Source organism: Metarhizium brunneum, chromosome 2 (assembly GCF_013426205.1).
Source record: "Metarhizium brunneum chromosome 2, complete sequence".
In the NCBI taxonomy this organism is placed as follows: domain Eukaryota; kingdom Fungi; phylum Ascomycota; class Sordariomycetes; order Hypocreales; family Clavicipitaceae; genus Metarhizium; species Metarhizium brunneum.
In genome coordinates, this window is record NC_089423.1 from 5,683,478 (window position 1) to 5,709,993 (window position 26,516).

Here is a 26,516-nt window from a genome sequence, read left to right on the forward strand (position 1 = left end):
AGGCATTTTGTCGGCTTTGTGGGAGTCCCAAGACTGAACGTCACGCTCGGTTGCTCCGTGTATGTAGACCCAGGCTGCTAGGCAGAAACTGCGAGGGGACAACCACAAGGTTAGTATTACCCTGGACTGAGGGTATCGGAGGCGATTCAAGTGTACGGAGTAGTGGCTGGCCAAGGCAGACAATTTTAGGGATGATGACTCTTCATGAATGCCAAGGACAGTCAGTATGGAGCAAGTGAAAGTCGTTGTTCCAAAACGGTCCCGCCCACAAGCAAGTTTGTCAGGTTCGGCCTGTGCTAGCAATGCGCCTGATTCTCTCAGAGGCATTTTCATCGCCATCTGCTTGGATGATTCTTGCTCCTCATCTCGACCTTCTCTTTACAGTTTCACGCGCAGAAGGGACCAGTCTGTAGTTGCACGTCTGCCGCGGGTGTGTTCGGGCCACTGACGTCGCCAACAGCCGACGATGGGGTGATACGCTTCTGTGGCATGTTGCTTTGCAGGGAACGACGTTGGGAGCCAAAAGTACTTCAGTAGCACCGGTCAGCCTTCATGTGGAAGGCCAAGTTGCCAGCACTATGAGGCGTCCACGTAATGCAGCCGCGAATGATAGGCTCGGCTCAGCCCGAGGCTCGCTAGACGAAGCATAATCGATTACTCCCGAGGCCGCGTTGCCACTGCTGGTTGTTGGATGAACCGAACACCCCTCTGGCCCCCGTGTCAATCGGTCGGCCTGGTGGCGTTTGGAGTTGTTTTAGCGTTCCTGCCGCTGATTCACCAAGAGGACATAGAGCTTCTATGTCCCCAGACATGAACGCAGAGCGCTCTGGTCGTGAACACTAGGGGCTGGTGGTGAGCCTCGCAGCCCACCTGCTCAGCCTCCCTTTGACGTAGCACTTGAGGCTATTGTTTCCCCATTTAGGGCATACATGTCGGTCTTTCGGCGTTTGTCTGAGCAGAAGCTGTGCAGTAATCCACTAAGGAAACGTGGGAACTGAAGAGTTAGCCACTGCTTTGAGCAGTTGCGGCAGCTATTGTGTGGCAAAGAGCTGGGTGGCCGACAAGCCCGACCATGCCGATGCCGGGCTTTTGTGTACACGTCCGATCGAATGGATTCCTTTATGCCTGTTGAGGATCAGCTCTTTGCAACGAAATCTGAGGCAAGACGCATCCATTCATGGCCACCCACTTTACTGAGGCGTGTTGAATGTGCAGGTGATGACTGAGACGACTACCCAACTGGACTCTCCGCCAACACACCAGACATATCCAAGGGGTAGCAGCAGGATACAGAGGAGACTCAGTGCAGGGTCCCCATTGGGAGCACTCCGGGATCCTTGTGAGTGCTGGCGGCATTTTCGAGGCTGATGCATGGAAATGCCCAGATCACACTACCGCCGTCCATGTCCACCCGACGCCCACGCCAATGCCCCGGAGCGTGGTCTGAATTCCTCACGCCACACCCCCGGTCGACTCACCGCGACAGACGAAAAAAGGCCGACAAGGACGACGACGCGGCGGTTGTCCGTTTGAGTGGCTTTGGTGTTTGTTACTAGGGTTGGCCGGTGTTTTTTTCTCGGGAGCCAAGGTGTGCAAGGTTCTTGCCTTTTTTTGCCGGGCGGGAACAGAGTACGAAGTATGGGGTCCTTGCTGCTTTCATGTCCATGTGAGAAGGAGGTGTCCATCTTTCAGGCATGTTCGCGACTTCCCGGTTTTGTAGAACGTATATCTCGAGGCTCCCCTTCCCCAGCCATCCCCATTCATTCCGTATTCACCCATCCCATAGATGACAAACACATTTACATTATTCCACTTCCACTTCTATTCACAGTTTTCTCAACTCCAATCCCACCCAATTCAAAGTTGCTTATTCTTTCGGTCAACCGTGGATCCTATCCGTCTCGCCTGCACGACGCTGGTAAAAGCTTTGGTTTGAACAATACCTCGACCAGCACGCCGACTGTTTCGCCTCTTGATACTGCAACTTTCGACTGAGTGTACTCGTTCAATTTATATGACGACCAAATCACAACACCTAGGGCATCGCAGAGCATTGGAAGCACCTAGGACTATGCCCGACCCATCATCTTCACGACTCTCGTATGGCTCATTAGCTTCTTCCTCACGAGACAGCGAGCTCTCAACTTCATATGTTCTTTCAAGGACAGACCATGCCGCCTCGACGCATAGCCAAGAATCCACCACCACCAGCGCAGACCGAAGGCAGAGGCATGAAGACCACGACGAAATTGACCCTCCACGTCGCCACGGCAGACAACAGGAGAGGATGCGACAAGAGGAGGAGCCTGAGTTGCCACAACCTAGCATCACTTACTTCCCACCCGAGCCTTCAGATTCTACGCTCTCTGTCAATACATATGACACTAGATTCTCTGAAAATGATACGGGCCATGAGTGTGGCGGCCATGACGACGATTTATTCAACTATGAGCCGGAGCCCGTTCGTCTACAAGGGCCCGATGATGCCTCTATCCCGCCCGTCCTCCCTCCTTACCGTGCGGGGCCTACTGATCCAACAGTCAAGCCGTCAGATCCTCGCACCTTTAGCTATTTATTCCCCTCCATGAATCGTCTATCTATTCGACACGACGACACTACCCCAGACGGAAACATGAATCTTCGCGTGGAGACGGTAGTTGTGCCTGGTTCACTTATCGGCATTGGCCAAGGCTCTGTTCTAGGTTCTCACCGTAGACCTGTTACTGTTCAGCTCTTCCATCTCCGCATGTACGATTTAGTCAATCGAGAGTTTTCGTTCCGTCGCCATTGCCGCGACTCTGGCAGGGAAGTGTGCGTCTCTAAACGTGCCTACACCAAGTCATCTGGCATTTCACGTGGTGCCCTCCATCAATCTGTTTCCTCGGCTCTTCGATCTGTCAAGGCTCCTTTCCGCCGATCAAATGCTTCCAACTCGTCCTCCTGTTCCCTCAAGGCTCCCTCGGGTTCGCGGCGCCCCTCCACAGCAAGCACCATGACTGCCAAGTCATCGGCATCGATAGGCTCCGGCACCGACGTTTTGGACAATTCGTCTAGCCTCCTGGCCGTCAAACCTCCATCAGAGTTTTTAATTCCTACCGATTCTATCAAGCTTGAATTCAGCAATTATGCCCGCGTGGAGGTTTCTCGCCGCAGTTCAGGGCGCTACGAGTTTGAGTGGTGGGGCCACAAGTATACTTGGAAGCGAGCCGTTGACAAGATGCTGAATACCTTTTCTTTCCATCTCGTCCGCGATGATCAGGAGGAGCCGGTAGCCCATATCGCACAGGAGATACGAAGTCCTAGCCAAATCGACGATGAAGATAGCGCTGGTGGATGGATCCCGCCTTGCTATATGTGGATTAGTGACCAATCTACCATTGAAGCCATGACGGATGTAGCTGAGTACGTCTATGCCTCTTTTGCTTTGATTATTTGTAACCGTAAGCTAACTTTTCCAGTGCTATTGTTTCTACAGGCCTCATCACTTTAGTGGACGATTGCATTCGTGAACGCTGGCAATCCAAGAAAGCTATTTCCGGTTCGGCCCCGCTCCGGCCCGGGGAGCCCCACTTCGGCACCGATACTCTCCCACAATCCTTTAGCCGCGGGCTGTTTAGCCGTCGCGGACAGAAATCCAGCAAACCTTTCCGATTTGGAAAGCAGATTACTGTATATTGAAAATACTACAGCAAAGGACTATCTAGCGAAAGGGAAATGTTTTAGTTTGTCTCATGTGTTATATATTACACAGTATTTGAGGCACAGCATGAAGGCATGAGCAATGTAACTAATCCGGCGTTGAAGCGTTTTCGGGGACTATGAATTTTGCATTTGGAGATTTAGCGCGACTTATATAATGCGTGCGGCATTTACAATATATTATCGACATCCTATAATTATAATATTACTAGACGCCTCCAGGACGAGGCTGAATTATAGGGATTACATTTATTTGCTTGCAAGTTTTTAATTGCTAATCTTGCTAGTATTTAACGTATCGCGATGTGTGTACTCACGGTGTATTACGTGGCCTTATATAATATTATACAACGCTTACACGACGTGTTTGCCGGGAACCGTAATAAACCGCAGAATATACTATAAACGCATCGCTTCACGTTAAATACTAACATGACTGGTGGTTGAGAACTAGCAAGGCAATAAATATAGTTTTATAGTCTCTCCAGCCTAATAACAGAGGTTTTTTTCTTTAAGAAAAAACACTTGATAATGATATTACTATATATAATAGTCACATATTTCCCATGCTCCCATGTGTCACTATACGTTTTGGCGATCAATCGTGCTGCAATCATCTTATATTGTATAATAGCGTTAATCATTCATCATTCATCTAAAATCTAATACCACCCCCCCAGATCCCCAAGCCCCGTAATCTCACCGACAAAACCAAGCCTCCGTTAGCCCTCCCACGCCGTCCCGCCCAACCAACTGCCAAAATCCAACTTCATCAACAACCTATCAACCCCTCCTACACGGCACGGCACATACCCTCTGTCTTCACCTTCATCGTCTACTAGTCCCTGCCCATCCCATTCCGCCAAGAATGTGGCGTCGCTCTCCAAGTCTCTTAATGTTGAAACCACATCGTTTATTCCTTGTTTTACTTTTAGTTGTATATTGTGCAGCGAGCTGAATACTTGTGATTGCTCGCGCTCAAGGTCGACAAAAGCATCTACTACGCCAGCATCGTGCTCGAGGTCGAGGGATGTGAATAACGAGTGCAGACGGTGGATGTGTGTGACGAGGTGGTCGATGTGTTGGAGGAGGGCGTATAATTGATCCGTGAAGGAGGCTTGAGTAAGGAGGAGGCGGTGGGTGAGGGTGCGGAGATAGAGCGTGTGCGCGGTGGCGAGGGTTTGCGGATCGTGAGAATGCTGGCTTGGAGGTTGGGAGTGATGGTGGTCAATGGGGGTAGCGTGACCAGAGCGCTGTGGCTGTGAAGGGATGAGCCAGGCGTGGAAGTCGTCCCAGAGGGTTTTCACGATTTCCGTCTGGAAGTAGGCTTCTGTCTCGGCAAGGAAGAATATGGTAGCGCTGGCGGTGGTCCATGTGCTTCGGAGCAACCAGGAGCGGTCGGACCAGCGCTCTCGGAGGGTGACGGCGTCGTCAGATGCGCCGCGAGGGGCAGGGTAGTGGCGTCGAAGGGAGGTGATTTTCCATAGGCCAGTGAGGCGCATGTGCGCGCGGCGAAGGGAGAGGAGGTATGCGTTTATAGAGGAGTAGAGCTGGAGGTCGGACGGGGAGATGACCATGTCTAGTGGCGAGGGTAGGTCGAGGCTGAGCATGGCTGGGACGGAGAAGAGCATGTTGCGGAAAGGGGAGGCGGCGAGGACATTTGCTGCTTGGACGTCTAAGCCTCTTCCGGTGACGAGTGCGGCTGGAGGTTTGGACTTTGTAAGATGGAGTTGTATCAGGCTTCGTGCAAGTTCGAGCTGGTCGTCCTCCTCGGCGTGTTGGCCCTGCATGGAGACGAGCACAGCCCACGTCCTATTCAAAACCGCAGCGACTTCACCGTCCTTGACAGTGATGTTTTTCAGGCCATCATCCTTTTCGTACGCGAGATTGCCTGCTCTTCGCCAGCGATTTCTAACCCTTTCGTCTGCTTCGTGGGTGAGGGCCATGGCAAATTCGCCCCGACCAAGGAGGAAGAAGTCCCGGAGGAGCTGGATCATTTCTGAAACTCTGGCGAGTGGAAGCATCTTTTGCAAAGTGTTTTGCGACAGGGAAGTGCGAATGGCCTTGACCGCCTTGGAAAACTCGGTGTTTTCTAGCGGTAACGTTAGGGTTGATAATTCTTGGAGCTTAGCAGATACATGTGCTACTCCGCCTGATGACGAGCTGGTGTTGTTCATGGCGCGAACATGGTTGAGTGATTTGCCGATGAATATCATGGATGCTGCTGTTGCTCCTGTGACAAATGACGGCAGACAGTTCTCAACACAAACATAATCCTGCCGACAGTCAGTCTCTGTAATAGCAGCCCAAGGTACGCAAAAGGATAGCTTCATGCCTCTGGAGAACCATGCAGCTTTTGCACAAAGAAATCATCAGCCCCAAAACTGGGCAACCTCCCGTACAGCACCCATGCGGAAACCTGCTTCAACCATGCCGTCTCCGCGACCTTGACCAGACTCTCTGCTGTAGCAGCCACGTCCTGATATCCACTCTGCAATTCGTCCCTCAATCGGTCAATCAATGTTGACCCCCTACACGAACTCCCATCTGTATTCTTAGCCAGGATGAACTGTACCGTGTCCCATAGCCACTCTAACCGCCTCGTCCACTGCTGAAATTCGCCCATGATGGCGGTCAATGGCACGATATTATACGCCCCCACCCAATCAGCGTCATTTCTCAGTATGCTCTCCTCTACTTGCAGGACCTTTCGCTGGAATGCAGCCAGATGGACGGAACTTATAGCCGTGGCGACAGCTCGACATATCGTCGAAGAATGCGTCGTGGAGATTTCGGTCGAGTAGGCAATGAGGTTGGTATTCAGGTCGCTGATGTGTCTGGCAGAGGAGAGGAGCTGTCGTTCGGGGGGTGTTATGCCTGCTAGAGCGTCTGCTTCGGGCGACGGAGGTGTATGAAGGAGAGGAGATGGGTGGCCCGAGAGGGAGAGGAGGATTTCGTGGAGCATGATGCGCTGGCAGACAGCATTAGCCTAGATCAAGGTCAGGGGAGTGTATGTTTCGTACAGTTTCTTTTCTCGTTTGCGTTTGATTGCGTCTGAGATGTCATAAAACGTAAGAATGAAGACGCCAAACGGCTCGTATCGACACATGGGTTGAGCAAGCAGGTGGCGGGGCCAGTTTCCAGTTATGACAGGGAATTTGTCGCGGATGCAACGTGTTCCATTGCCATCGACGAGAAAATACCGCGAGAGAGCACTATTGGAGTTTTTATATCCCTATTACAGGATTTGAGTAGATAGCTGGTTACTCGGGAACCCGGCTGGTGTTTCGGTTGGAGAACGTGGGGGTCAAAGTTTCGAAGCCATCGCGACGCGAGGGACGTCACGTCGACACGTGATCCACTTTTACCACTTTAATTGGCAACATGGTACGCACGGAGTAATGATGACAAGATTGAAACAGTAGTCTATTTTTTGAAAGCAACGATTCGGTGCTGATATTCCTTTACAAAGATTGACATTCGCTACGCAAGGCAAGTCAGTGTTGAACGATTTATAAGTGTTCATGTTTCGTGCCCTTATTGCCGTTTCATGTATTCGTAACCCAACCCCCTAGGCGGGTTTCTTACCATTGCCCTGATAGCCGCCAGACACACTCGAAGAATCGCCGTATGAGGCCTTCTCTCCATTTCCGTTCCCACTTCCTGCTGCCACAGGTATCGTCTTGCTCTTCTCGTCCCCACCAACAATAACCTGACCGCCTCCCTTGACGGTTCCAACAACCATGCCCTTCGCTACACTCTTCAAAATGGCACGGCGAGACACACCCGTCACGTCGATATACACCAATCCCACGTTCTTGAAGCCACCACCCAAGTTGCGGGATACTTCACCAGCCTCCGGGCCCCATCTATGTTCGACAACCTTACTGACACTTGAAGATGTGCTCGTGAGTAGACTAAGGCCGGCGTGCTCCATGCCATCTACAACAGTATTGAACGCCATTAAACTCTTGTTTAACATACCCGGTTTGTATGTCTCAATCATGTTGCCATCTTTATCGAAGCCTCGGGCCTTTCCATCCTTGCGGCGGGAAAGGTTGGCCCCAAAGTTCTGTGCCACTTTGGCAATGGAGCCGACAGTGGCAGCGGACATACCAGCGGCTTTGTTTGAGAACTGGTTGATCTTTCGGATATGTGCGTGTGTGGTGGGCGTAAAGGTGACGGGTTTGGCGACGGGCTGCGTGCTCTTGGTGAAATTGTCGGCTTGGCCCTGGAGGGTGTGGGAGACATAATCTGATGTCGTAATGAGAAGGCGAGATGCCCTCATGCCCATACTGACAATTGTGGACTTTTTGTATGCAGGATGGATGCGGTCTTCTTCGTAGTATGCTGGGGCTGGTTGGATGTTGATGGCCTGGGAGCCGTCTGTGGGTAAAGCGATTTCAACAGGATCTACGAGACACGCCAGTTAGCGAGGCTTCTTTGACGCTGTAGAAGTCGTAATTTGCCGGGAGGGGGAGAACCATACCTTTGGATCCCGGCTTTATGCCGGTATCCTCGACAACTTGGAACCCCTCGCTCAATTCGCCGATAACACTGCCGTCCTCCTCATCCACCAAGACGATTCTGCCTCCTTTGCCACTTGAACTCAGACTCCCCTGAACATAGCCTTCGCCTCGGGTATAATCAGCCGGATTGTAGGCGGGCAGTTCCTCACCAGCTGCCTCCCTCGCCTTTGCAGAAGCCCCGAAAACAGGGGCTGTCTTGGCCCTCTTTGGCTTTGGCGGAGGCGCACGTTCCAGGAAGGCTGTGCACTGCGCAAGAATGGTCTCAAACGTATCTACATCTTCCTGGATGCCGGGACGACTCCCTGCGGGCGGAAATTCAATTCTCGTGAAAGCGCCGGCGTCGGGACCCAGATCCCAGCGGGGAATCAGATAGCTCGTCGGGGGTTGGTGGTATATCTGAGTGGTGGCTGGCATGGGCAAATCCAGCTCGGGAGGCAGATGCAGATGCAGGTAAAAGTCCTCCTCGCCAGAGCCGATGCCAGAAGGGTCTGCAAAACCAGAGGCGGTCGGAACCATGAGCAGTGATAGCGTCTGGGGACCACTTGGGGTCAGGGAATGCTCGTTGCCGTTGGCAATGTGATAGGCTTTGATGCCATCGACGGCGTAGAGGAGCTTGGGGTCCTTCATTGCAGATGGTATGATGTGGTTAGCAGGCGTTGGAGTTGATGTTGAGAGAGGGAGGGAGTGAGGGAGGGAGGAGAGGAACCCAAGTAATCTCCGTGGTCGACTTACATTGTTACCCGAGGCCATGATGAGCAGCGGTCGCAAAGAAGAGCGCTAGCTTCAAAAAGGGGTGTAGAGCAAAAATCAAGGTTTGGATGGTGACGATGTCCCAACGTCGTCGGTCCAGCCGCGGGGTCCAAAAGCCAATGTCCAAAAGGCAGATCGCGGGGCAAGACGAAGGTACGTAGCTTTGAGGAGCTCGACCTTGGATCTTGGCAGGCGGGCGGCCTCTCGACTCTCTTTCTTCCAAGCCAGCGCAATACACTGCTGGCAATTCTCGAAATTCAAAGACGCGTCAAGTTACACCCTGTCCTCCTTTGACAAACCCTAAAAAGGAAACACATAAAGGGAAATCAACAAGACTTACGAAATGAATGGAGCCACCCGCGTTCGAGCACGGCGAGGCGACAAATTAAGCATCAAGGCCCCTTCCCTCTCCATCCTTGGCAACGGTTGGACCAGCAAGCGCCGAAGCTCTCCAAAGGTGTGACGCCGTGCGGCGTGAGGCCTCTTGGAACAGGGGCTCACTGGGCCTGGACGTCCAGAATGTCGTCATTGGGATCAAGCCCGTTGCCACCAGACATGTGCCCGTTCTTCATGCTCAGGCGGGTAAGCAAGCCATGGCCATGTGCGGTATGAATGTGGAGAATACGCTGATGCGGCTTCGGTTTTGGTCTTGGAACACGGCTCAAACATGTATGCACGCAAGCTGCCCTCTGCATTGATCTGTTGACTGGGTGCATCGCTGTGCCAGCATGAGAGATGTTGTTTTGGGATTGATTACTCTGGAGTCTGTACTCCGTAGCAGAAAGGGTATTGGACTTGCCTGTGTCCACCAACCGCAAACTTGTCAGGTTGATGCGATATTATGCATGGTAGCCTGCCGTCGGCTGTACCAATGGACCTTTTACGCGCTACCATGGCGCGACGTCCATGTTGTAAATTTCACTTCGCTGGTATCGAGTGATGTGCATGGCTTCGCGGGTGCTAATACGTCGAGGGCAGGGATCTCCTCGCAACCTCGGATCCCCTTCAACGGCGTACCAATACGGTTGCTGCTGAGGCTGTACTGTCATTGCTGCCTCTTCTATTTTTTTAAAATCATATTTTCTACCAGTTAGACAAAATAGCCGAAACAGCTCGCCGGACTTCAATGTTGGACATACCATCCTGGCTATTGCTCATGTGCTGCTGGCCCGGAGCCCCTGTGCCGTTCCAGCGCCAAAGCAGGCGAATGATGACAACAACAGTCGGCGGCAGAGCAATCACCAAGCCCACAATGGCAACGATTGCTTCCGGAGTAAGAGTGGCCATCCTAGCATTTGCGGGACGTTGTCTATACTTGCAATGAAGACGGAGGCTCTCATAAACCTCGGCAGTAGCCGATGATGATTCAAATGCCGTCTTATTTTATTATTTTATTTTTTTATTATTATCAAAATAGACTGGCGATGTTGGCAGTCAATAAGCTCGAGGCTTTGTGCAAGTAGAAAATCGAGTCCTAGATTAGAACAGCTGGGCAGGCATTCCATTTGCCCTCTAGTTGGGTGAGGCCTTTATATAGAATTTGGCATCACGATGGCCTTGCGATGGCCCTGCCTGCGATGGCACAATCCTACATCCGGGCGAAGCACCGAGACAACAGATGAAGAAGAAAACTGACACTTTCGGATATGTCCGCTTCCGCCCGCCCCCACGCATCCTTGTTGTTGATCTCCGGAACTTGATCTCGCGACCCGGACCAGAGCCCTAGGCTGTGCGGTGCAACAACAAAAAGACGCTCTGGCGGTGAGAAAGCATACCCGAACGTGACCTCTGTGATGGCTTACTCAAAGAGCGAGGCGGAGGCGGCTCGGCCACCTCAGGGTCTGGTACTCAACAGCACCAGACATCACTACTAGAGGAGATGCCATCTAGAAGTGTGCCAATATTGCTCTGCACGGCAGCCACCGGCCCAGAAGGGATAACCGTCCGCGCCCAACCCTGAGCCTCGTCCGGGCATGGGCCTATCTCCTGCTGTCCTGCACCGGCGGGGTCAGCCGTGTCGCGCGAACAAGACGACGTGATCATTCAGTCAAAGAGTTGACCTACCGGGACGCGCTGTGTCCTGGCCCGGAGCCTATGAATACTTCCGCCTTGGAAGGTAATTGGGCCTCTGCAGATTCAGATTCTAGCTGCCGCCTCGCTTTTGCTTCGTCCGCCTGCTTATCTACCGGCTTCTCTCACCCTGTCGCCCGGTGCCCTTTTCTTTCAATGTTCTCCTGTAGTTCGCGCAGCCTCGATACCCGGCGCTTGGGCAGATGACATCATCAGACATGGTTGCCTTTGGTCGTGGAAGTAGCCGATTCGTTTCGAGTCGCGTCCACGCCGCGTGTACCAATTATCGCCGCGCATCTCGTTATACCGATCCTCGCGGCAGCTGACTCCATGCCGTGCTTCCTTGCGGGTAACATGGTTTTGATGTCAACTGATTCAATCGCGGAAGAGCCCGGCGCTCGCAAACTCCTCTTTGTGTCCCTGGACCCTGGGGCTTGTTTCCTCTTCCCTCCACCGTCGGCGTTCAAATGCCGATTACCACTGCGAATACAGTATCATTAGGGGCATATGGTTTAATGGTATAATACTCCCTTAGCATATATCCTTACAAGGATTTGTCTTATCTGGGAGAGGTCCGGGGTTCGATTCCCCGTTTGTCCAAAGAGGAATTGTTCATTGTAGCGATTCTTTTTTTTCTTTTTCCATGTGCAGTTTTGAGCCCCGGATGTTTAGCCAGGTGTGACATGACAAGGGCGTTTACAGCCAACTGAAAGAAGTTATCAGTGGGGGGGCCAGTACCTGATGAGCCGATACAAATCTCTGACTAATACAAGTCACCCCTTACTCCCCTGTAAATCGCAATTAACAGCCACTAATATAAATTGAGAATGCGCTTGTTAGTAGAGAGGGCCCCGTATAACCCCCCATGAACTTCCCTGTCAGGTCACTGATGGCTAGACTTACAGGGATTGAAATTATAACATCAATCAACATTGAAATTTCTTTTTGCATATTGATCGCTCTGTTCCAAAACCGTCTCCGCTAAAGAAGCCCTTCGCTCGCATCCACATGTCCTCGAAATCCTCCGCATCTGCAACCTCTACTCCGGGTTTTTTCTTGCCTGTATCTGCATCATTCCTGACCGCAGTCCTTCCTCGCTTCTATCATTCTTCTTTCCCTCCTTTTTGGTCGCTGGAAAGTCCCATTGACCCTGGAGATGGTCTTGTTCGCCTCAAGGCCTCCAACTACTCGAGTTTCTTGATCTGCATGCCCTTCTCTGTGTCTCGAAGCTTGCAGCTCACGCCTCTTTTCGCTTTCCCATTTTCTCTGCCTCCTTCATGTCCTCGAATTTTTATTTCTTTCTTGTAGAAGCTCCCTTCTTATGCCGCTGGACAATGATGATCTCGTCTATTCGGATGTCCAGTTTCGCCATCGTTATCTGATCCGTTTAGGTTGTTGAAAGTTGTCTCACTTGCACGCGCCATCGAGAGTTCTTTATCCCAAGCTTTAGATGATAGTGCTCGGAGGACCATGCAGCGGCAGCATTCCGTGAAAACGACATTTTGACACTCGCCATGGTCGAGGATGTCTCGACGAGTGCTCGTTCGTCACTTTACGCCTTGACCGGCATGAAACGGAATAGCTGAAGTCGTATATGACATGCCATGTTTCCGGCTGACCTCCAGAGCTCATTGACGTATTCAATCTCTCGGGAAGCGCCGGATCCTCGGTGGAGAGGTTGTTGAAGACAGCCGACTTGTAAAAAGATATCGGCTGCTTCTTCTACAGCTTTGAACGACTCGGGTGGTCCGTTTTGCTGTGTCTGATATTCCTGACGCCCTAGGCTTCCACTCTGGAATCTCATCTCGAAATGGTGCTTATAGTGGTAACTCTTTATTGGGAAATACTCTTATGCACACACCATTCTCTACGCAAAATACCTTTGAAGAAAATGCGTTTGTCTTCGTCACTGTCTATCCTGTACTCTTCAGAGAAGACTTTTGCTATCATACAAGATCTTGTCTTCAGATTCCGAATATCCTGTTCCAGGAGATATGTCGCAAAGCGCGCCGCAACTCGCAAGCCCCTCTCTGCATCCGTAATGCTCCCTTTGTACTTCGTGCATGTAAATCCTAGCGATGAGAAGAGCTCAACCGCCCTCGTCAAGTTCTGACCAGTCGGTAATGATGGTCTCTATGGGAATATCTACACGCTCGTCTTGGAGAAAGGGCAAGCCTTGAGCTTCTTTCAACCCCAGCTTTTCTTCAAGTGCGAAGAAAAAGCTTCGGAAATCGCAGACTCGCTGACCATACTTGAGGTCCATGGAAACACTGTACCGGTTAGCAGCTCCCTTGATCTGGTTCTCCGCAGGGATGTGAGCAGCCAATGCTAAGATTTGGATCTGAACCGCATATGAGCAAAGAATGGAGGGAAAGAAGAGAGAGGGGAAATCATCCTTCTCTTTCTTCAGTTATAGTTGATTTGCAAAAATTAGGAGAAGAATTCTCACCTCTGTGAGTCCAGTCCCCCGCGTTCCAAATACTACTGCAATGCTTTCGACGCCAGCTACTTTTCTTCAACTGTACCGTGGAAGAGTCAGGCTCGTTTACTGTCTCGGCTTTTCGTAACAGCAGGTAGCTAGACCCTTGGACCGATGGATATTTCTTCGCCAGCTCAGTAAGCTTCCGGTATTTCTTGGCATCGTATAGACAGCGACTGTAGCGCACACGGGCCGCCATAGTAGCTGTTATTTCGCACATCGCGGGGTGGTATTAGTGGTGATGGTGATGGCATCCTGGGAGGCGGCACAGTAATATCGTCTAGACTTATTATTATTATGAGCAGACGGTGGTTTGAAATGATACGGAGTTAGCTTCATAACCGATATCATGGTCAGATACCGACTTGAACTCTTTCAGGGTCAAGTTGAATCGAAGAACAATCTTTGCAGAACAGACTCTAGGACGTTCTGCATCATATCTCACAGGAGAAGAAGCTACTGAGCCGAAGCCGATCTCTCAGGGACTGATCTCCTTCAATCAATTTGATCAATGCAGAAGAGCAAAGGCATTCAACCCCGTTGCAAAATAGCACCCATTCGACAAGTCTTCTATGAGCACTCAATTAGACGACGTCGTATCACCACCGGTGTAAGCTCTTCACAACGAGCCACACGCGGTTTGGCTGGCTGTTATTTATACCACAGGAAAGGTTTCAAATTATTTATGGCAAATGTTGCTTTGGATAGATGGGACCATTTTGAACTCGTCAACTCGGTTAGTTTGGGGAGTTTGATCGTGTTGGTGACGTGACTGAACGAAATACTAGGCCGTATGTATCAGCGCATCCAGATACCAAACGATCAATTAGACAGCAATGGACTGCAATCAACCGCGCGGCGTGACTGGCATTTTAGCCCGGAGCACCTGACATGCCACCAAACGCAATGCAGTGGCACCGGACGGCTTCAAGTCGTACTGCAGGTACATGAGGCATGTGTAATGCGTTGTCCACGGTATGAACCCGGGCGCTATTATCTTGCAGGTTTCCGCTGGGAGCACAAACGGTGCGCCTGGCACGGTTGGGATTTCCGATCGAGACATCTGACGCTTATCAGCGGCCCATCTGATCCCATCCGTCCTCTTGTTCCTGGCAAGATGAAAAGTCCCAACACTGTGAGAGCTACCCGTTGGGGAACTGCCGTCGTCATGGACTCGAGCCGCCACACGCTCCCCACGCGATGCAGTCAGTGCCTTGATCTCTGATCCGACACATGAACTTGACTGACGACGTAGTTGCAACCCGCGACATTCTGGAACCACCTTTGGGACCACCCTGTCGTCGGCGGGTTGGAGGGAGAGCGATTCCGCCAGCGGCTCACTTGGACCGTTCAGACTCCAGGCGTCCAGGCACGCAGAGATTCACGATGGCGTCTCCCCTGCAATACCATCTGGAATCAAAAATTCGCGCCCTTCCGATGAAGCCGCCAGCGTCCCGACGACCCGGCTTGCCGCGACTTGTCGAATACAAGCCCGGCATGTACCGTAGCAGCCACAACGCGCCAGCTCTCCACGGAGAGATACTCGTGCTGCAACATGGAACGCTGTTTCTTCTGCCAGTGGGGCGTTTGGCTTCATGTTGGGATTGATAGCCCTGATCGGCCGTAGCTCTCGCCTCGTGCATGAATCTGGGGCGCTGGAGGCCCGTGGTTCGATGTCTCTGGGAGTCGAGAACCACATGCTGACCAAGGTGCTCCACTGACGTCGCGATGATTCCAAAGCCCGTTGAATCGGGTGGGAGAGGTTTGGCTCTTTGGGAACGTCGTGAGCAGATTCTGCCGTAGTGCACGGCGGGTACGATGGGGCAGAGCGTTATGCTTCCAGAATTAATATAGGCCCCGGCCAAGATGGTGACGTATCAAATGGCACGAGGCTCTCTCGCAAGCTTGTCTGCAAGCGTGACTTGCATCATGGCTACGTTCAATGTTGGACCATCTTGGTGGCGGCGAGAGCTGCGTCCCGCCCTGGCCGGAACGTGAGGAAAAGCTTTGCCCATCTGGTCCGTCTCATTGGCTCTCGGGAAGCTTTGGAAAGATGCGGGGAGGAGCTCTTCTCGGTAAGCTTCGTACCTGGCTCGAGGTGGTGTGAAGCAAATCTACATGCGGCTTGGTACCTTGGGCGTATACTTGACCGTTTCCGTCCGTCGTCTCCCGCCGCGTTGAAGCCTTTCTACTTTTGAACTTTGACTGTGTTCCTGGCAGATCTTATTTCACTCCACGGCTTTCCCCCCTCACAAGAAAAAAAATACATCACAGAGTTGCTTGGCGTGACTTGGATCGACTCGACTCTGTCTCTCCGCAACTCCCTCTGCCCTTGACCGCGCTGCCGTTTCGTCAAAATGCCCGCCGTCATGGAGTGTGTCCAGACCATCACGACGCCATTCCCCGTCAAGCAGCCCGCTGGCAAAGCTGCCTCGAGGCCCCGGGGCGACCTTGATATTATCGACATTCGCAGCAACAGGGTCGACTTCAACCTCAAGGATGAAGTGGCCCGCATGGTGATCCCCAAGGACGGGCGCGCGCGCAAGCTCCCGACGCTGCTGCTGTATGATGAGAGGGGGCTGCAGCTATTTGAGGATGTACGTGTGATGGCTCCTCCCAGGCTCTGAAACCACATTGAGCATTTCCTGTATTTCGTCACGCACATCTTGATGGACCGTGTGACTCTTTCTTGTCCCCTCTCCTCCATCCTTCACCCCCCTGCTCCTGGACTGCGTCGCGCTCAAACTTATAACTTGCGCCAGATCACGTATCTGGACGAGTACTATCTGACCAACGACGAAATCGAGCTGCTGAAGAAGCACTCGGTCGAGATTGCCGCCACGATCCCGGATGGAGCCATGGTGATTGAGTTGGGGAGCGGGTATGTCCACGCATTGAACGCTGTGTGCCCACGCCGTGATTCCGAGCTCTTGGATAGGAGAGCGTCTGGGCTGTTTCCCGTGATGGATGGGGATACTAATGCAATGCAGCAATCTCCGCAAGGTCTGTCTCCTCCTGCAGGCGTTCGAGGACGCCCGCAAATCCATCGACTACTACGCTCTGGATCTCTCCAAGAAGGAGCTGGAGCGTACGCTATCACACGTTCCTGATTTCAAGTACGTTTGCTGCCACGGCTTGTTGGGGACATATGACGATGGCACAGTCTGGTTGAAGCAGCCTTCTATTGTGGACAGGCCAAAGTGCATTCTGCATCTGGGATCCAGTATTGGTCAGTGATTTTGCTCTCTCTCTCTCTCTCTCTCTCTCTCTCTGTGTGTGTGTGTGTGTGTGTGTTTGTGTGTGTGTGTTTCTTCTCCTTTTCATGAGAATCCTCCTCTTACACATCTTACAATAGGAAACTTCCACAGAAACGAGGCTGCCGAGTTTTTGCAGTCGTATGCGGATATTCTAAAGCCCCAAGACAGCATGGTTGTTGGGCTGGATTCTTGTGGGAACCCCGACAGGATTTAGTAAGTCTTGACCACAAAAAGCGAATAATCGTAAAGAAGAATTGCAATCTAACCAGCCTAGCCACGCTTACAATGGTAAGAAACGTACTGTGCCACTAGCTGCGTTTTGGCTGCTAACAAACTGTCCTCAGACAGCAAGGGTATAACTCATGAGTAAGTCAAATCTTGTCTTGGCATGTCGCCAACGAATACTAACAATGCCCACAGGTTCATCCTCAATGGGCTCATAAACGCCAATCGCATCTATGGCCAAGAAATATTCCACTTGCCGGACTGGAAAGTCATCGGCGAATACGTCTACGACGACGAGGGCGGCCGCCACCAAGCCTTCCTGTCTCCTCTCCAGGAGGTCAACGTCCTTGGATCAATCATCAAACCCAATGAAAGAATTCAAATCGAACAGAGTCTCAAGTACTCCAAAATTGGTGCTGAAAACTTGTGGAAACACGCTGGTCTCCGTGAAATCGGAATCTGGACCCGTGGCGATGAATACGGTAACCAGCCTCCCTTCTCATCACCTTCTCATACCCCGAGTCACGCAGAAGTCGCCCGAGACTAACCATCCCCAAGGCCTTCATATGCTTCAAAAAGCCCAGATCCCATTCAGCAAAGCCCCCTCACTCTACGCTGCCCAAACGTTGCCCACCCTAAGCGACTGGCAAGCCCTCTGGTCAACGTGGGACATTGTCACGAAGCAAATGCTGCCCAGACAGGAACTCACCGAGCAGCCCATCAAACTACGCAACGCATGTATCTTTTACCTGGGCCATATCCCTACATTTCTCGATATTCAGCTCACAAAGACGACGAAACTGCCTCCTACGGATCCAGCGTCTTATGCTACCATTTTCGAGCGTGGAATAGATCCGGACGTAGATAACCCCGAGCATTGTCACGTCCATTCAGAGATCCCAGATGAATGGCCGCCTGTGGAAGACATCACTGCCTATCAAGGGCGAGTACGTGCTCGCCTCAGCAGGCTGTATGAGGAGGGGGTTGAGAAGCTTCCTCGCCAGGTGGCAAGAGCCATCTGGGTTGGTTTCGAGCATGAGCTCATGCACATCGAGACACTGCTCTACATGATGCTGCAGAGCGACAGGACACTGCCGCCACCCCACATGGGGATCCCTGACTTTGAGAGGATGGCAAAGAGGGCCTTTGAGGCCAGAGTAGACAATGAGTGGTTCGACGTGCCTGCTCAGGAAGTGATTCTGGGAATGAATGATCCCGAAAGCGGCACGGACAATGTTCATTTCGGATGGTGAGTAGCCTTTCTCACCACTCATAAAGCGCCTCGTTTGGTGTTGACGGCCTGACAATATCAAGGGACAATGAGAAACCAGCACGAAAGGTCCAAGTCCACGCTTTCCAGGCCCGAGGCAGACCCATCACCAACGAAGAAGTAGGTCCTCTCCCATCTCGACTGACATCCGCCATGGTCACGTCTCTAACACAAAACGTACATCAAGTACGCCCAATACTTGTACACGACAAACGCAGCCAAAATCCCCGCGTCCTGGTCCTCCAACGGCCTCACCAACGGCACCCACAAACCCAACAGCGCAAACGGGACAAACGGCTACAAAGACGTTCCCACAACCTTGCCAGACTCCTTTCTGAGCGACAAGTCCGTTCGCACCGTGTACGGCCTCGTGCCGCTCAAGTCGGCGCTCGACTGGCCCGTCTTCGCGTCCTACGACGAACTCGCCGGCTGCGCATCCTGGATGGGCGGCAGGATCCCGACATTCGAGGAGGCCCGCAGCATTTACGCCTTTGTCGAGAGTCAGCGTGAGTTGCTCATGGGCGGCCGACTTTCCAGAAAGGTCCCCGCTGTGAATGGGTAAGTTGACCCTCGTATCGAGAACTGCACGACGACGACAGTATGGTTTTGCTAACACTAGGCCGGGGAAAAAGACATCTCTCAAACGACGGCGTGGAAGAAACACCGCCTTGCTCATCCCCCTCCGCGGTCGAGAATAGCTCCGCGCTATTCGTCGACCTGGCCGGCGCAAACGTCGGCTTCAAACACTGGCACCCCGTGCCGGTGACTTCCCAGGGCAACACCCTGGCCGGCCAGTCCGGCATGGGGGGCGTGTGGGAATGGACTTCTTCTCCGCTGCGAAGACACGAGGGCTTCGAGCCGATGGAGCTGTATCCGCTTTACACGGCGGACTTCTTCGACGACAAGCACAACATTGTGCTGGGCGGCTCGTGGGCCACCCACCCCAGGATTGCGGGCCGGAAGAGCTTCGTCAACTGGTACCAGAGGAACTATCCTTATGCTTGGGTTGGAGCGCGGGTGGTGAGGGATGTTGAGTAGGCTCGGTGACAAATGGATTGGGTGACGCAAGGCGAACAACGTACAACATGTTGGGACTTGGAGAATTCTATGAAATTGTTTTTGCCTGCCATGGTATCAAATTGGACATGCGGATTGCGGAGTAGGACTAACAAGTTGCACGCGGACAATCCTTTTTTATTGAAACTCCTTATTTAACAATACACTCATTTGCCAGACCGCTCAAGGTTTTAAAACCCTTTTTGTGCATTTTTGCAGCTGTAACCTCTTTTCGCGTCTATAAATGTCATAGGATGCTCTTTAGCACTCGCTTAACAAACGCGTCCTAACACCACGATTTGTTGTAATAACTACTCAAGGTTGGTCCTTGTTACGAGTATTATCATCAAGACCCCATTGTGTCCATGCCATTCTGAACGTGGGCCATCAAAGTAATCACCCATCCTTGCGTCCGTGAAGACGCGGCGCCGTGAGTCTGTTCTCCAGCTTACTTCATTCATGATTCATGAAGGTTTCCATAGATGTCGAGCAGCTGTTCACATACGTACGTGGGCAAGTGGATTCCGTTTTCTGTGATGAGGTTTGTAATCAAAGTATGGGGCTTGCGATCGCATCAGTACTAGTAATGTTTTGACTCCAATTCGGCATGTATACTCACAGTGTAGTCAACCGCGTTCTCGAGTTGCTTGCTCGCGGAGTCGGTGCTAAAATCAAGCACGTGCTGCGTCCAATAACCGTGCTTTCTGAGGCCAAGGTCCCGCTGGTCCATGGGGAGCTTCTTCGTGAATTTGTGCGTCTCGGCGGCGACATAGAACGGCATCTTGACCTTTGAGGCCAGTTGGGCGATCTGAAAGGTGCCGATTCTAGAAATAATGCCTCCATTATTAGTCACTGCTTCCGCACCAACCATGACCATGTGAACCTGACGCAGCAAGCCCATGACGTGGGCAACAGCGGCCACTGGGATCTCTGCAACGGGGATTCCCATTTGGCGCAACTCCCTGACGACACGGTCACTCTCTGCAACGCGGGTCTCATCCCTGACGTAAACTACCCTGAACTTTCCATTGAGATTCCTGGCGGCCCGCTCCAACAGGGCAGTGACGCATCTCGAGGCACCATGGGTCAAGACACATTTGTCTTCTCTTACAAAACGCCAGCCTTGCTTAGCGACCCCATTTCGCGCATCAACGGCTCTCTGGGCGAATAATCGACCGTTGCGGAGGAGGTGTTGCCTCACGGCATCAAAGCTGTCTTCCTGCTCCTTAAGCGAGGAGACAAGATACTGGAGAAAAAGATCGGTGCCAGCGCTCAGAGGCACAGGGTTTTCGACAGAAGCCTTGAGGCGGTCGGAGTGGGCTTTGATTCTATCAAGGGTCTCGTACACGGTTTTGGAAGGGACAGCGTTGAGAAGCTCAATTAATGATTGGATGGCAGCAACAGGCTTGGTCAAGTTGGGATCGGACTCGAGGAATTTATGATACGTTGAAACGATGCTAGTTGCAGTCAGCATCGAGTCAATTATGCCACTGATGCGTTGGAGCAACGGACTCAAAGTTCGATGATGCCATAGATGGTCTGCGTATAGGAAGATCTCCCGAGACGGTATCCTTGGCGGCTGGCATTTTACATTAATGGTTTGCTTGGCCAGTGATGGTTTGGTCAGTGATGAGACGTACCGGCAGCCTCGCCAGGGGAAGTCATTGTCGATTCGCTTGTCACCGCGACGGGCGATGGGTTAATCCAAGTTGAAGATGCGATGGGCGGCTCAATGTTGACTAAATTTGAACCGCACGATGAATTGTGGTGAGTCAAAGCAACTCCGCTGACAGGAGCCACCAGGCTTTGGAGGGGCCGGAGCTGTGCTATTGGCCGGATACGGGGCCAGAGGTGGGTGACTGCTGGCGGTAGAAGGTGGAATGGCGGGGCAGCCTTCCCTACGGAGTACGTTTGTGTGTGTGGAAGCAGGGACTCACGATTGGTTGTGGTCTTGATAGCAGAAGAGGCAGATGACTTGGAAAGAGAGGAACAGGATTCACTTGGAATGCAGGCGAGACCTCGCAGATATACTACGTGCGTGGGCATTTTAGGTTTTTGGCGTGACTCGGCGTAAGTCACAGGCGCAAAGCCCGTAGGTTTATGGTTTACTTCCATGATGACGATAGCTGAGGCTATCGCGAGATGGCCTTGGCTGGCGGGCCGCGGCGCAGTACCAATTACGCTGAGACCTGGGTCTACTTTTCTACTTAAGTAGTCTCTTACTATCCTTGGCCTGGTACAGCCTAATACTATTTTAGATTTTACGCTTACACGGTGCTTGTATCATGCTTGTCATTTTATGTGACTATAGCGAAATAATTTGAAAATTAATATGTATGTACCAAGGTAAATTGTCAAGTTCTAACTACTTAACAGAGATGCATTCGTCCGAGGTCAAGTGTTCGTCAAGTCTGGTGCGTTTGCATTGACGTTGGTCGGCACATGCCTGTGCTTAAAACACATTTGCATAAATTCCTAATGTTGCATTTTGCTGTACTACGTTGCTTGTTTCCAGTGCCTGGCCAATGTTTGTGCTCTTGCACGTCTCAATTCATGGGGCCCCGGCTGCGTACGTCAGTGGACCCCTGGCACGACAAGGAACTTGAGCCTGTCAATCAACTTCATCGTCAGTCTCCATACCGAGTACAAAGCAGACCTTTTATCACCCGGAGCTCACAACGCCGCCAAACACACACCCGGGCTCTCTCCTCTTCGTTCGTATCCCAAGTTTCATCGCAGCAGGCATTCGTGTTTCTCTCTTTCCTCCTCCGCGGCCATCAGTCTTTTATGTCCTTCCCGTAACAAACTCGACTGTCAGCTACCAATCGTCCACTACATGAACCACATATATTCCCAGATATCCCCTCACGCAACCCCAGACTTGCTTCGTCCAGCCAGCGGATCCACACACTCATCACCAAACTCCCAACACACCTCGAGCTCTCCAAGATGGACCTCATCGACCCCGCCACTGGCCAGCCGCTCCCCGAAGACGCCATCCAGCGCAACCTCTTCATTGACGGGCCCGTCCACGTCTACCAGATCCCTCCTCTAACCTCCATGAAGGGCTACAGCGCAATCTCATGGACCGACGACCCCTCGCGAAACATCTTCACAGGACGCCTGCGCGTCGTCGAAACGGCCTTTGAGTCGCCCGCGTCCGACGGCGGCCAGGGCCAGTCCAAGCTCAAGGTTGACCTGGTCCTCGAGGACCCTTCCACCGGAGAATTGTTCGCCGCCGCACCGTATACCAACGGCTCTGTCGTGGAGCCAGTCATCGACAGCAGTCGTTTCTTTGCGCTGACAGTTCGCGACCCGCAGGGGCACAAGGCCGTTCTGGGTATAGGATTCGAAGACAGGTCGAAGGCGTTTGATCTGGGCATCGCTTTGCAGAGGGCGCGGAGGGCGCTGGGGCTCGAGAATGCCGGCGCCGACGCGAGTGCGGCGACACAGGAGAACAAGGATTATAGTCTGAAGGAGGGCCAGACCATCACCGTGAATATAGGGAGCAAGTCGAGGGGGAGGAGGCAGCCCGAGCCGCCGAGCACTTCTTCGGATCCGGCTACGCTGCAGTCCTTTGCGCTGCCGCCTCCGCCGGGTGCTGGTTCCGGTCTGGCCAGCGCTCAGCAAGGGGCTGGATTTTCCTTACCGCCGCCGCCGAGCGCAGAGGACGTCAAGAGGAAGAGGCAGTCGTTGAGAGATTGGGGATTTGACGACGGGGAAAATGGCGAGTTTGCGTAGATGCCGGGAACGAGTTGGAAAAATTCAAATCACATGGACTGGATACAGCAATTGGGCATCATGCAGGGTGCGATGGCGGACGAGCGATTCCCCCAGTGGTATATTGCCGCGTTCCATGCTGCAGAGTTGCAGAAGCTACGTGATTGCGCCACACGAAATAATGAAAATCATGCCATTATCTACTTTTGATCCTTCAACATTACATCCGACTTCTGTCGTCCTGTAGAGTTCTTCACGTCAACCCTAGACTGGTGGGCAAGCTAAGCCTCCTGTCTTTTTTGAGTAGTGAAGTATAATCATCTCCTGACATTCTGCGTAGTAGAAGTCTTTGCTCCTTGAATTGCTCGTCATTGGGCTCGAGCAGCTCTCCCAGGCAATTTTCAGACACCTCTCTATCATCTTTGCCTGTGTCGGCAATGCTCGCAACATCCTCGTCGTATTCTGGATGGCTGAATAGATCTTTTTGAGGAATAAATGCCGGTGTTGCACCATTCAGGCTCGACATTGACCGTCGTATCTCCTGTTGATTCTGAGGGTGAGAATAGCGTCTAAGGCCTCGAAGCCCTTGCAGACGCTGGTTCTGTGCCACATTCCGAGACTCTCGGCTTTTTGCTTCGACAAATAGTTCACCCAGTCTCGCAAAAATAATTTGCTCTTGTTCAGCGGCGTGGATCAGTTGGCCACGCAAAAGTCCTAGCTCTTTCCTGGCCCGTCGCTTGCACTTCCTTGACTCTCCTTGAAACGTTTCGGCCTCGGTCAGCGAATATCTGTTCATCAAATCGCAATGTTGGGCGATGTGTGCGTGCAGAGTGAGGCTCAGATAGGCCTGCTCAGCATAGATTTCCTCGTGTGACCGGGGGTGAAATATAGCCCTGGAGCGGGAAGAGAACAGCATGCGGGAACAAGATGGGTTATTTTCCCTGTTACTGGTACTGCGGGAGTGCGTACTCTTGTGATCGGTAGAGACGGAGCCTGGTGACTGTGCGCTGCAGCTCTGGCGCTCTGGCGATGAGTTTGATGATGTTGTTGAAGCGTCGTCCTTTTGCTGTTCGCCGCTGGGAGAGGCCGCCGCGACGGGAACATCAACGCCTTGAGATACTGTCGATCCCATTTTGGCCCTATCGTGGGTCGAATATAGCAACTATGCCAACAGGAGATGTATGGAAACGGCAGACGCGTCAATGCTGAAAACTCGTCGACATATAAATTCAATGTTGCTTCCTGTAAGTGTACTCTGTATTGAAATGTGGGCAAATCGACTCGGCAAGATCCGACCTCATACAGCCTTGGTCGCTCTCGCGCACATGCCACAGCATAAAATGGAAGCCGAGGAGCTAAGACGCAACTAAGCGCAGGAATATTGACCCAACACCTAGGAAAGGAGGGGCGGGCTGGACATGCATCTTTATGAGATCCGTGAGTCAATATTGCCAACGCCTCCGTTTCCTCAGACTTCAGCCGAACCACCAAACCACCCAAAACCCATTGCATTGTTCATGGCACATTGCATTTAGGGCTGGCAATGTGGCGGCGGCACAAGGAAGCCAACTGCCGGCGGCGCGTCCACACTTTAAGTGCAACTTGCTCGCAATGAAAACAGCCCATTCATGTTGCCAAGAGGCTGTCTGATACAAAAAGATGACCGCCCCCGGCCCAATTCTTGTTGGTGTAATAGCCGCCACTATATGGCGAACCCATCATGTTTGGGTGGTTCATTGAACCTCCAAAGTCCAGACTTGTTTGCGGCTTGTCGCACCACAGAGACCTCTTCGCCGGTCACGGCACGATTCAAGTCGGCATAGCGTATTTCTTCCTTGTCTTGGTCGCTTGACTTGCGCCTCTTCTTACCCACGTGGGCGTCGGGTCGGTACTGCTCCATGATATTGATGAAGCAATCCTTGGACACGTCTGACGCCAACCACTTCATTATCTCAACGCCTTCAGCCTCCTTCCCGGGCATGACCAGATGTCGTATCAGCAGGCCTTTCTTGGCAATGCCGTCTCCGGTAAAGCACAGATCACCGACCTGGGCTTGCATAGCCCTGATGCTCTCTTTTGCCGTCGCGGCGTAATCGTCTGCCTTGAGAAGCCGCTTGGACGAGCTCGTCTCCCACACCTTGAAGTCGGCCAAGTAAATGTCGACGAGCCCATCCATTAGCTCCAGCGAGGCGAGAGAATCGAAGCTCGAGGTGTTGTACACAATGGGGACCCTCAGCCCTAACTGCTTCGCATGAAGAACACTCAACGCCACTTGCGGCACAACATGCTCCGGGGTGACAATGTTGATATTGTGGACGTTGCCAACCTCCTGCAACTTGATGTACCATTCTCCCAGTTCCTCGGGGGTGAGATCCATGCCATTGCGCTGGTGGGAAATGTCAAAGTTTTGGCAGAAAATACACCGTAAATTGCAGCCGCTCATAAATACTGCGCCACTGCCACTGTGGCCCTGGATGCACGGCTCTGAATAGAGAAAAATAGAAACGTTAGAGCTTGATTCAAAAAGCCAAGACGAGGGGTGGACTAATAAGTGGTGTGGTGTAACTGGCATCGTGTGGCGAGGCTTTTTGCATGGCGTTTTCGCCGGACAAGAAAGATCAGACCTTCTCCAAAATGGGGTGCAATGACATTGACCTTGACCTTGTCTCCAATGAGACACATTCCAGTCTTTTCATATCGATTCACACCGCAGAGTCGTGGGCAAAGATTGCAGTTGCGGAGGTGAGCGTAGGCCAGAGAGCGCTTCTTGGCTTCATCTCGCGAGCTGAGGGTCTGATATCGGGGAGTATAGTCATCTAGGAGAAAGGGAGGGGCCAAGTGAAGACGTCGAAACCGTGGTGCTAGCTTCGTCGCAGGTTGTGGTGATTTTTTGGCCCGGAATATGCTCGATACCCTTGCATTCATGGCGCGCACCACCGTGACATCAACTCTATTGTCGTTGTTGAATGTGGCCTAGACCTGCTCGCCATTGGTCTGCCTGGTTCAGAACAATAGATGGAAGTCAGGTTGCAAGTTTATGGCTTTAGATCGTACCAGGTATGCGATTTAGAGCATCATTTCGGATCTAATAGGGGTATATGCTCTTATCGAGGCATGGCTTTTCGGCTACCCGATATCGCTCTCAGTGTCGTATTGAGACAGCCAGATGTCATGATCTATCTTCGCCCTTCACCAAACACAGGTTTTTATTCCCGGGGAGATGTCTTTATTCGCATTATTCGGTGAAATACGCGTACTGCGGCCAAGTATGCGTGGACATGTCCTCGCGTCTCTCAAGATGTAGACGGCGATTTCCCCACGCAGTCTTCATACCTAGCTGCTTCCGACCGTGTTTGATCGATAATAAGCTCCTCTGCCTACCTGTGGAGGCTACTTATAAGTGAGTGCTTACATTAAGAAGGATTGTGAGTGGTGCTCGTGCGTTTTCCGTGCCCATACCC

General features: G+C 52.2%; 10 protein-coding genes and 1 non-coding gene across 11 annotated transcripts; 4 read left to right on the forward strand and 7 right to left on the reverse strand.

Moving 5' to 3' along the window:
• Nucleotides 1-2,071: 2,071 nt before the first annotated feature.
• On the forward strand, nucleotides 2,072-3,678 carry G6M90_00g046610 (uncharacterized protein; the record flags this gene model as incomplete). The annotated part of the gene is made up of 2 exons (XM_014689301.1): nucleotides 2,072-3,402; nucleotides 3,459-3,678. 2 exons carry the CDS (start codon nucleotides 2,072-2,074, stop codon nucleotides 3,676-3,678), a joined length of 1,551 nt encoding a protein of 516 aa, XP_014544787.1.
• A 743-nt stretch (nucleotides 3,679-4,421) lies between these two features.
• Nucleotides 4,422-6,664, reverse strand: G6M90_00g046620 (uncharacterized protein; the record flags this gene model as incomplete). Its single annotated transcript, XM_066130414.1, has 2 exons — nucleotides 4,422-5,975; nucleotides 6,035-6,664. The coding sequence occupies 2 exons, from the start codon at nucleotides 6,662-6,664 to the stop codon at nucleotides 4,422-4,424; spliced, it is 2,184 nt and encodes a 727-aa protein (XP_065986396.1).
• Nucleotides 6,665-7,270: 606 nt separating this feature from the next.
• G6M90_00g046630 (uncharacterized protein) lies at nucleotides 7,271-8,978 on the reverse strand (the record flags this gene model as incomplete). The annotated part of the gene is made up of 3 exons (XM_014689303.2): nucleotides 7,271-8,112; nucleotides 8,189-8,849; nucleotides 8,961-8,978. The coding sequence occupies 3 exons, from the start codon at nucleotides 8,976-8,978 to the stop codon at nucleotides 7,271-7,273; spliced, it is 1,521 nt and encodes a 506-aa protein (XP_014544789.2).
• Nucleotides 8,979-9,865: 887 nt separating this feature from the next.
• Nucleotides 9,866-10,265, reverse strand: G6M90_00g046640 (uncharacterized protein; the record flags this gene model as incomplete). Its single annotated transcript, XM_066130415.1, has 2 exons — nucleotides 9,866-10,038; nucleotides 10,118-10,265. The coding sequence occupies 2 exons, from the start codon at nucleotides 10,263-10,265 to the stop codon at nucleotides 9,866-9,868; spliced, it is 321 nt and encodes a 106-aa protein (XP_065986443.1).
• Nucleotides 10,266-11,549: 1,284 nt separating this feature from the next.
• Nucleotides 11,550-11,648, forward strand: G6M90_tRNA00000045. Its single transcript has one exon. It is a non-coding gene; the product is annotated as a tRNA-Ala (tRNA).
• A 1,489-nt stretch (nucleotides 11,649-13,137) lies between these two features.
• On the reverse strand, nucleotides 13,138-13,726 carry G6M90_00g046650 (uncharacterized protein; the record flags this gene model as incomplete). Its single annotated transcript, XM_066130416.1, has 2 exons — nucleotides 13,138-13,389; nucleotides 13,574-13,726. 2 exons carry the CDS (start codon nucleotides 13,724-13,726, stop codon nucleotides 13,138-13,140), a joined length of 405 nt encoding a protein of 134 aa, XP_065986206.1.
• Nucleotides 13,727-15,884: 2,158 nt separating this feature from the next.
• On the forward strand, nucleotides 15,885-19,317 carry egt-1 (Ergothioneine biosynthesis protein 1; the record flags this gene model as incomplete). The annotated part of the gene is made up of 11 exons (XM_014689305.1): nucleotides 15,885-16,124; nucleotides 16,290-16,408; nucleotides 16,518-16,756; nucleotides 16,883-16,997; nucleotides 17,059-17,072; nucleotides 17,129-17,150; nucleotides 17,205-17,491; nucleotides 17,568-18,258; nucleotides 18,324-18,399; nucleotides 18,467-18,837; nucleotides 18,912-19,317. The coding sequence occupies 11 exons, from the start codon at nucleotides 15,885-15,887 to the stop codon at nucleotides 19,315-19,317; spliced, it is 2,580 nt and encodes an 859-aa protein (XP_014544791.1).
• Nucleotides 19,318-19,792: 475 nt separating this feature from the next.
• GCN3 (Translation initiation factor eIF-2B subunit alpha) lies at nucleotides 19,793-21,000 on the reverse strand (the record flags this gene model as incomplete). The annotated part of the gene is made up of 4 exons (XM_014689306.2): nucleotides 19,793-19,897; nucleotides 19,955-20,792; nucleotides 20,848-20,914; nucleotides 20,976-21,000. 4 exons carry the CDS (start codon nucleotides 20,998-21,000, stop codon nucleotides 19,793-19,795), a joined length of 1,035 nt encoding a protein of 344 aa, XP_014544792.2.
• A 1,284-nt stretch (nucleotides 21,001-22,284) lies between these two features.
• Nucleotides 22,285-23,076, forward strand: Necap2 (Adaptin ear-binding coat-associated protein 2; the record flags this gene model as incomplete). Its single annotated transcript, XM_014689307.1, has 1 exon — nucleotides 22,285-23,076. The coding sequence occupies one exon, from the start codon at nucleotides 22,285-22,287 to the stop codon at nucleotides 23,074-23,076; it is 792 nt and encodes a 263-aa protein (XP_014544793.1).
• Nucleotides 23,077-23,308: 232 nt separating this feature from the next.
• On the reverse strand, nucleotides 23,309-24,187 carry G6M90_00g046690 (uncharacterized protein; the record flags this gene model as incomplete). Its single annotated transcript, XM_014689308.1, has 1 exon — nucleotides 23,309-24,187. One exon carries the CDS (start codon nucleotides 24,185-24,187, stop codon nucleotides 23,309-23,311), a length of 879 nt encoding a protein of 292 aa, XP_014544794.1.
• Nucleotides 24,188-24,757: 570 nt separating this feature from the next.
• G6M90_00g046700 (uncharacterized protein) lies at nucleotides 24,758-25,980 on the reverse strand (the record flags this gene model as incomplete). The annotated part of the gene is made up of 2 exons (XM_014689309.1): nucleotides 24,758-25,539; nucleotides 25,680-25,980. 2 exons carry the CDS (start codon nucleotides 25,978-25,980, stop codon nucleotides 24,758-24,760), a joined length of 1,083 nt encoding a protein of 360 aa, XP_014544795.1.
• Between the last annotated feature and the right edge of the window lie 536 nt (nucleotides 25,981-26,516).